The 9,032-nt window shown below is 36.2% G+C and overlaps 2 protein-coding genes across 3 annotated transcripts; one reads left to right on the forward strand and one right to left on the reverse strand.

Annotated features, from left to right (window-relative positions):
- Positions 1-231: 231 nt before the first annotated feature.
- LOC113732737 (uncharacterized) lies at positions 232-6,326 on the forward strand. 2 transcript variants are annotated; one of them, XM_027258677.2, is made up of 8 exons: positions 232-447; positions 980-1,112; positions 2,528-2,607; positions 3,722-3,862; positions 4,265-4,321; positions 5,220-5,246; positions 5,591-5,686; positions 5,768-6,326. In XM_027258677.2, the coding sequence occupies exons 1-8, from the start codon at positions 232-234 to the stop codon at positions 6,029-6,031; spliced, it is 1,014 nt and encodes a 337-aa protein (XP_027114478.1). In that variant the 3' UTR covers positions 6,032-6,326. The 2 variants fall into 2 exon arrangements, with proteins under 2 accessions (XP_027114478.1, XP_071936878.1); XM_072080777.1 differs by lacking the exon at positions 232-447 and adding an exon at positions 628-639.
- A 207-nt stretch (positions 6,327-6,533) lies between these two features.
- LOC113732740 (histone H2AX-like) lies at positions 6,534-7,409 on the reverse strand. The gene is made up of 2 exons (XM_027258680.2): positions 6,993-7,409; positions 6,534-6,887 (listed from the first exon to the last, which is right to left on the reverse strand). The coding sequence occupies exons 1-2, from the start codon at positions 7,191-7,193 to the stop codon at positions 6,663-6,665; spliced, it is 426 nt and encodes a 141-aa protein (XP_027114481.1). The 5' UTR covers positions 7,194-7,409; the 3' UTR covers positions 6,534-6,662.
- Positions 7,410-9,032: the final 1,623 nt, after the last annotated feature.

Here is a 9,032-nt window from a genome sequence, read left to right on the forward strand (position 1 = left end):
AACACTGCATAGAATAATTAGCTTCTAATCTATAATTAATCTATTCTTATAATGTATTTATACTCAAAAAAATGCATTTACATAATTATGCAAAAAGGCTTTTATTTTCAGCCACAAAAAAGTCGAAGAGGATAAAATGCAATGGGTCCAGGCGACGTCGTATTCTCCGCATAGCCGTTATCTTTTTGCAACAAAACTTGAACTTTAATCATTCGTAAAATTCCTGAATTGATGAATATTTTGTCTAAAGAGATTTGCGCGCCAGCTGGAACCCTAAGGGTATGGGGGATATTGAGAAACAAAGAAGACGAGGCCATACGACGTCGGAGAGGACTGAAGAGAGTGGATAGAGAGCTGGAGAAGGGGAATTTCAAGGCTGCGTTGTCTTTAGCAAAGCAGTTGCAGGGGAAGCCTGATGGACTACGCGGCTTTGGCGCAGTCAAATTGGTAATAATATATACCATCTAATTTTTGAAAATATTTTGATGTTCTTCGATGAAGCTTTTTTTGTTCTTGGGATTAATTATGTGTCTGTACTTGTCCTGTAAAGAAAGGGAAGAATTATTGGGTTTTCGAAGAAATTCTGTTTTGGCGGGAAATGCTGATTGAGATTGAATGAGGACAGGAGAAATGCTGATTGTAAGTATTGAAATTTGGTGTTAAGACATAGAAAAAAGAACAAAAAAACCCTCCTCCATTAGACCATATCTGATGCTCAATAATTTGTAAAACTAGCTTGAAAGAATCATGTCATTCAAGTCTTTTTGTAGGTTATAAGAAAGCTATTGCAGTCTGTATTGTGAAGTATGAAGCGAAAAAATTAGCATGTTAGGGTCCAAACACTTGATATATGTTCTGCCAAATAGGGCGAAGATGGGAATTAAGGCTGGTAATGTCTCTGTATGCAAAGTAGAAAATTCCCCCATATTTTGTTGAGGATTGTTCCGACTATCGAAAGTGCATATTTTGGTATGTGTAGGTGCCAAAAAGAATCTCAGTCGTGGATGAACTAGAGCTGAATGATGCTGATAAAATGTCTCTTCACTCATCTGTTGATTCCATTCTGCATTTAGTCAAGTGCTGCAGGCAGTTTGCATTGGAGGAAAAGGTAGGTAAGTTTTATTGTACTCATAAAAAAGCTGCCAGATTAATTTTCTTCCTCGATTTTGCATTGCCATGTTTCTTATTTGCTCTATCATGTTTCAGAAATTGTAACCTTAATAGGAGAATGTATGGAAAGCTTTTATTTTGTGTCCCACGTTTATAAGCTTTTCAAGTTTGTTGGCACATTTAAGGAAATCTACCATTAATCCACGTGCTATACTTTGTTTAAATTGTGGCATACCTACTTCTGATGGCATGTTCAAGGTGACAACATGGACAACTAATTAGTAGTCATGCTTTGCTCTGTTCTCTTTCAGGATATTCACCAACTTACTGCCTAACACGGGGATCCCTGGGGACCATATAATGGCCTTTAATCTGAATTGGCATCCACCCAAATCATTTTGAGATTGATATGGTGCTGCTTTAAGATACCACCATACTTTGTTCCCCTGAAAGAAATGCAATGATAACAGAATCCTGTGATATGTCATCCTGTTTTTCTTTTTCTATTCATGATATACTATCCTTTGACCTACTAGTCATGTTAGAAGACATTTTCTATGTGAGTTTGCATGTGAATTGTCTAATCTTATTGAAAACATGGAAGGATAGAATTTTGTAATTCCAGAAGGGGTATTAAATAGATACGTAGCTAAGGGAGGCACTCAAGGTGCAGTGCTGGATGGATAATCTCATCCGCTGTTGCACTTAGGTTACACAGTGACCAGTATGCATGAGACAAACAGGTTTGGTTACCCTGCAGCAAGGAGGCTCATTTGGGTCATTAGCCCAGCTATGAATAGAATTAATAATTGTTTCAAATAAAACATGCAGTTAAGAAATGGGGAAGTGATTGGTGGGAGATATAGGCTGGTTATTGCTGAACCTGATTACTGCTTAGTGTCCAAATGATGTCAGTGCCTTGTAATGTACATGCCACTCATATGCATTTTTCCTCCCTTTTTTATGTTTCCATGTTTCTGACACAAATTGCAAACTTGAAGGCACTTTCAGAATGATGATCTGTGTGCCAATTCTAACTGTTTTGCTATGCACTTTTCCATTGTTAGCTTTCTACTCAAGAAATATATGATTTTTACCTGTGTTGCACTAGAAAAGCTGATATTTATTGTCCAATGATGCTTGTAAGTTTAGCAGGCCACAAATCTTTCATAGTTTATAGGAACTCATCTCTTTTCTCAGGAGGATGTACATGCCTTACTATTTTGGAGAGTACCGCACAATTATGCTGATTAAGAAAATGGCAGTTATGGTAACTTTTAGGATGTAAATAGAGTTGGATGCTCTCTTTTTACACGATTTACATGTTCTTCAGCACATATTAGATTTGAATATCTTCAGCTTATTGTCAGTTTCAGCCATATGTTCTTAGTTGCTGAATCCAATATCTTTTTGGCAGGAGCATTTTTAGGACAAGATAGCCTGACTAATGGTGACTGTTATGGTTCTCTGTCAGATGATCGTGTAATGTGCCTGCAGGTAAGATTCATCAGCTTTCCTATCTCATAATGGCAACAGGGTCAAATACCAAGGAATTTCCTTTACTGATACGCTTGTCCCACAGGGACAACATAAGAGATATTGGAGAAAATAAAGTTGCTAAGTTAAGCTGAGTCTTCTCTAGAAAGATGTTGAGTGATTGCAGCATTTATATGCGTATATCTAAGTATCTAGGTTCAAAAAATTCCTTTACCATCTCAAAGCAGGCGCATCTCTGTGTTTAAGGCTAATACCTCCCCTATGAATACTTTATCTTCCATGTCAACAAGATAAGTAGGATTCTAAGCTTCAACTCTACTATTTTTTGTTGTTTAAATCTTTTGCCCCTTTTTAGGAGTCATCTATTTAAAATGGATTGGACAATACTGGATTGAAGATGGAATCCCAAAAACTTTAACTTCCAGCAGAACACTAACATATAATCATATGACCTGGTCCTAGAATGCTTCAAATATAACCAGTTGCAGCATCACCATCTGCAGTCTGCATTGAGAACTGACATCAAGGAATTACTTTTCATCTTGTATCTCATGCATTCCTGTTCTTTTGAATTTTTAGGTGTTCATGTTCTCAGTAGTTCCACTGATTGATAAATTGGCTAAAACTTTTCAATGTTTTCATCTGAGAATTTCCAAGTTTCATCCCTTGATTTTTCACTAAATTACCACGCATTTTTCTTCATGTGGTTGATATTGTAGCAATGACACATGGAATTTACATGGACATTAGTTTGAAGAATGAAGAATTATGCTTGTTATGTTGTTCTGGCCAGTGTCCTCTAAATATGTTATATGTCAAAGAACCATTTGGACTGTGAAAGATTGTATGCTTCACAAGTTTAGAGATCACTAAATGAGACTGGATATGTGACGTGATACTACTTGAATATTCCTTTCTTACTGGACTATGTTCTATTTCCTGATGATGGCACACACCAATTTAATAACTGTTGTTTTGGCATGCATCATTCTTGTACAATTGGTCAAAGCAAAAAAAGAATCAAACCTTGCTGTAGTATGTTGTAGTTTTGTTGTTATCTATTGTAGTTGAAAATATTTTGCCTGTTTAAATCTCAGAAACTGACCTCATGCAGCATGAAGCTGGCCATTTTGTAGTTGGTTACTTGCTCGGGATCTTACCTAAAAGATATAGAGTTCCAAGCATGGAAGAATTAGAAAAGGACAACTTAGCTGGAGGGAAAGTTGAGTTTCTTGGATTTGAGTTTTTACATGAAGTAAGTACACAATCTTCATCTTTGATCCATACTTCTTGATACAAGCTACGTGGGTAAGCACGTACAGAGGCTATAACAGTCGCTTCTTGGACTGAGAAACCGGAAATTTTGACATTTAGGGCATTTTGTTAGGCTTCAAAAACTTAATTGTCTCCTGTTCTAGTGAAAAGTGAAACCTGCATCCAAAAGAATCCTTGGCTTTACCATTTGCATGGCACAATTTGTACCAGTCAGACATTGATCAATCTGCATGGTACATTGAGAAAATTTTGAGCATGTGAATTAAAAAAGAATGCACTTGTAGCTTCATTCTGTTGGTTTCTATACTTTCCACATTTGATTTTGATTTTTACCTCAGACAGCAGTTATTCTTGACTGATTTCTGGCATTGCATCTTTTCAGGTTTCTAATACAACTCTGCCAGAAACATACTTTACCAATAGGAAGCATAGTAGCAAGGTCAGATTGCTTTTACTTTAACTTTATTCAGTTCGAAACTGTTGATACAACGCCTTGTGACCATTTTGTGGGGCCACTTTATACCTATGATGATATGCTCAGAAGTATACAAGATTATTTCGCCAAATAACCTAGTCCAACTCATTGTTTATGTCATATGTCCTTATCATCTCAATTAGCACTCAATATACTGAAACAGACGACAAGAAAGATTGTAATTCTAATGGGTTCTACATTAGTTTGCAATGTTAACTCCGAAAAAAAAAAAGGGTTTGCAATGTTCATGGCATCTAATAGTTTTGGTGCATAACACTTGCTTCTCAACTCAGGTGCCCATTACCAGTTTTACATTCGTGTCCAGAAAGGTCTCCATTTCAGTCAACCCAAGTCATCCTCTCTTGAGATATTGATTCTTTCGCCTCTTGGGTTGTTGACCTTAATTTGCTTCCCATATTTTGGACCTCATTACTAGACGTCAATCTAGCAATTTCAAGGCTTAGAAGCTCTAAAGCAGGATGCATTTAAATTAGAATATAAAATGTCCAATTTGTGGATTTATGGATGAAACTTTTACAGATTAAATAAGATTTACATTGCTTTTGTTCTTACCAAATAAAAGCATCCCAGAAATATATCAAGGGCATTTAGCACATATGTGCTTGACCTACTAGTCTTGAACATCTAGTACCATTTTGAGAAGAATGTGTGTTAAATGGCATCCAATTCTGTACCTAACACATAGTAATCTTAAAATACTTTCAGCCTGGCAATTGTCTGGTATTCACTCAATGTTGCCACATAACCACATAATTTAGCAGATTCAACATAGTCCAGATATGTATTATCGTTGTCACTTGAATTAAATCATTGATCTCTAATACAGTTCAACATCATTCAGGAATATGATGGCATTGTCTCCTCAAAGGTTAGCTATGCTTCAAGTTTCTTATGAATGCTGACTCGGAGAAGGTTATCTCAGTCTCCTGACGTAAATTAAGCCAGCATAAGATCAGGGGAACACGAGTAAAGGAACTATAAGATCACTACTCACATTACTGGCTGTTCATACAGTCTTATACCCTTAATTATGGCATGAACATGCTGGATAATTGTTCTGTCTGTGTTTATTATGGATTAGCTTCTTATTTATCTAGGTGGCTCTCCAAGACTTCTTCTAGACTTAGTATTTATATGGACACATTACAGACAGTATCAGTAGCTAATCTGACTTACATTTAATGGCTGATATGAAAAGTTCTCCTCTATCAGACTTTAAACAGATTTTTATGCGTAATTCTTGGAGGACTAGCAGCAGAGCTTCTCATGTTTGGGTACTCAGAATTACTTCACTCGGATGTTGATCAGGTAATACATCTTATTTAACAAGGCTAAAGGTGGATGTGCTGCTGCCTCCAAATAGTTCACTAACACTGTTTTGTCAATCAGTTGGACAGAGTAATGAGCCGCTTAGGCTACAGCACAGACATGGCAAATTCACAGATAAAGTGGGCTGCAATTAACACACTTTTGATACTAAGACGGCATCATAAAGCTACATCACGGGTGGCAGAAGCCATGGCTTTGGGAAGGTCGATTGGTTTCTGCATTGATGCAATAGAGACTGACTTTGGTACAACAAACGGTGGTAGACATTTTGGATCTCAAGCCAATACACAAGCAAAGTCGCCCTTCCTGACTAACATCTATTAAGATGAATAAAGTGCTTACTGATCTGTAAAACAGAAGACTAGTAAACCCTACAGAAGCTCAACACAGTCGTGGATTTCTTTAGGTATGGCACTTGCACATGGATTGCTGAACTTTATATTTCACAAGCTTAATGACGACTACAATAGCAATTTTTGTACAAGCATGCAGTATGAGATATTCAATACAGATTTGAAGCAAATTATGTTTTCATAATCCCTGGCATAGCAGATTTGAACAAGTACAATACAATGCATTCATGTGGAAAACTGCAGAAAAGATGCTTCCATATTCATGATCCCTCCAATTGCCATCCGATGGATTGGTTGCACGACCTTATCAAACTCATTCTTCCTTTCTGTCGCTATTATTTGCAGACATCTGTAGTCAATACAGGCATCATTGCCTACAGGACCTGTCCAAAGCAGGAAATCTTCCGGAATCCATCTCCATTAAGCTAATCAAAAATGAAAGGCAAAGCAAGAGCAAACACTTAAAAGACTAATGCAGAGAAAATTTCATAATTTCATTTCTCAGGGGGACCAAATCATTCCAAGAAACAAGCCCAAATTCACAATCCATAAAGAAGAACACAACTAATAAATTACATTAACGCCTACAATTTTCTCTTCAACTAAAACTCCTGAGAAGCAGAGCCAATGTCCCCTTTCCCACCTTTCCCAACCTTCTTAGGCAGCAAGTTTTGATGAATATTAGGCATAACTCCTCCATTAGCAATAGTAACCGACCCCAACAGCTTGCTCAACTCCTCATCATTCCTCACCGCCAACTGAATATGCCTAGGCACTATCCTGTTCTTCTTATTATCCCTCGCCGCATTCCCCGCCAACTCCAACACCTACAAATTCAATCAAACCCAAAAAAAAAAAAAAAAAATCAATCATGCACCACGAACAATCAACAAAAATAAAAACCCAGAATTTTTATGGGTTTCTTTGTATACCTCAGCGGCAAGATACTCGAGAACGGCCGAGAGGTAGACAGGTGCTCCGGCTCCGACGCGATCAGCATACTTCCCGGCCTTGAGGAAACGGGCGATACGACCGACGGGGAATTGGAGACCGGCTTTTTGAGATCTGGAGACGGATTTTGATGCTTTTGGCTTACCCCTGCCGCCCTTGGTTGAGCCTTCTTTTGAGCTCATTTTCTTGGATTAGAGGATGGAAAATTGATGAAAGACTAAAACCCTTGAAAGCCCTGGTGGAGAAATGAGGCGTAGCAGTTCTGGGAGTACTAGAATTATGCAGAAAGCAGGAGGGGCTTTTGTTAATGAATGAAGGGCATGGGGTTGACGTGGCTTACCAAACTGGCGGTGTATTTTGGTTTTGTGTGAGGCGCAAAGGTGTATTTCTCTGTGTAGCGCTTTGGTATTTGGGCGGCAGAGGGATTTGGGGGCAGATTTTGGGGGGTTTTGTTTGATTTTTTTTTGGCTTTTTGGAATTCCCTCCTTTGCCTTTTTGTCTTCTCTTTCGGTTTTGTGATTGTCCCTATACACTTTGACCACTCTAAAGAATTAGATCATGGAATTTTTTTTTATTGGAGGGTTATAAGATCATGGATGGATTTAATCATTGCTTCATTTGGATTAGCTGTTTTTTAGGATATTTTTGAAAAAATTTACTGTAACAGTGTATATGAAAAATTTTTACTATAAAATTTTTTTGAAGTATATGATATATTGTATGGATGAGATGTTTTTTGAATTATTGTGTATTACTGTAGCATTATATTTGAAAAACTTGTTTTTGAAAAAATGATCAACCAAACGAATTAGTTATTAATTTTAGTAAACAACAATTAGAAATAGAATTTCTAAATGATTGGAGTCGCCCAGGAGGACTATTAAAGTCTTTTCCGCTGTCAAGTTTAAAGTTCGAATTCTATATCTAACAAATGGAGGTGAGAGAGTAAAAAAAAAAAAAAAAGAAGTAGAATTTCTAGCTCAAGGATGGATTTAGGATGGTAGGAAGGGCGGCCACCCTCAAAAACTTTTTGAAACCTTTTTGTTGTAGCATCAATTTTAACAAAAAAAAATTTCATAACCTCATAATTCTTTCCTCCTCAAAAACTTTTCACTTTTGTACTTTGTCGCCCTTTCTTAACGATTGCGAGTTTTTTGAATAGATTTTTTAATGAGATAATTAGGTAATGAGGTGAGTAAGAAATGTGGAAATTATAGGCAATCATTAAGGAACTAAGAATATGGATAATAAATAAGGTAAATTTTCTAATAATTTTAATAAATCAACTATTATATTTGAAAGGGGAAAATGTAATAAATAGAAAAAGTAAGGGGTAAGACGTAAGTTGAAGTAAAAATGAATTGGATAAAATACCAAAAAACACCTTGTGATTTGCTAAATATTCAATTTAACACGTTTTGATTTGGAAATCTACACTATAGTTTCTTGTGGTTTCGACTAAATTGAAAATTGAACGAAATGCATCCAACCTAACAATTGTAGGTGAAATGTAAATATTAGCTCCTGCTATACGTGAAATGCTTTCCATTTAATTTTCAATTTAATCGAAATCACATGGAGTTATGGTATAGTTTTTCAAAGCAAAATGAGTTAAATTGAATATTCAACAAACCACAGGGATTTCATTTATACAAGGACAAATTTGGTATTTCATATACAACCATTAGATCGGATGCTTGGCGTCCAATTTTCAATTTAGTGGAAACCACAAAGAGTTATCGAGTAGGTTTTCAAATCAAAGAAAATTGAATTGAATATCTGGCAAACCCTAGGGAATTAAATCACAGCGAATTTTCTAGCATTTTACCCAAATGAATTTCACTTCAATATTTTGGTCATATAGAATCCAACTGTTGGCTCAAAGTTTATTTTCTTGGAACATTTTGAAATGATTAATATTTACTATTATGCTATAATCTTGGAGAATCTTTTTTCAATAAAAAAATCTTGGATAATCTTTATTAAAAATATTCCCTTTTCACAAAAATCAATTTAAATTA

This window comes from Coffea arabica, chromosome 2e (assembly GCF_036785885.1).
Source record: "Coffea arabica cultivar ET-39 chromosome 2e, Coffea Arabica ET-39 HiFi, whole genome shotgun sequence".
NCBI classification, from domain to species: domain Eukaryota; kingdom Viridiplantae; phylum Streptophyta; class Magnoliopsida; order Gentianales; family Rubiaceae; genus Coffea; species Coffea arabica.

Excerpts from the sequence above, each read along its gene's own strand:
- LOC113732737 (XM_027258677.2), top strand. The coding sequence starts at position 232 with ATGAATATTTTGTCTAAAGAGATTTGCGCGCCAGCTGGAACCCTAAGG. Across the intron at positions 448-979 it reads GCTTTGGCGCAGTCAAATTG|GTGCCAAAAAGAATCTCAGT; the intron begins GTAATAATATAT and ends TGGTATGTGTAG. Across the intron at positions 3,863-4,264 it reads GATTTGAGTTTTTACATGAA|GTTTCTAATACAACTCTGCC; the intron begins GTAAGTACACAA and ends GCATCTTTTCAG.
- LOC113732740 (XM_027258680.2), bottom strand. The coding sequence starts at position 7,193 with ATGAGCTCAAAAGAAGGCTCAACCAAGGGCGGCAGGGGTAAGCCAAAA. Across the intron at positions 6,888-6,992 it reads TCGAGTATCTTGCCGCTGAG|GTGTTGGAGTTGGCGGGGAA; the intron begins GTATACAAAGAA and ends TTGAATTTGTAG.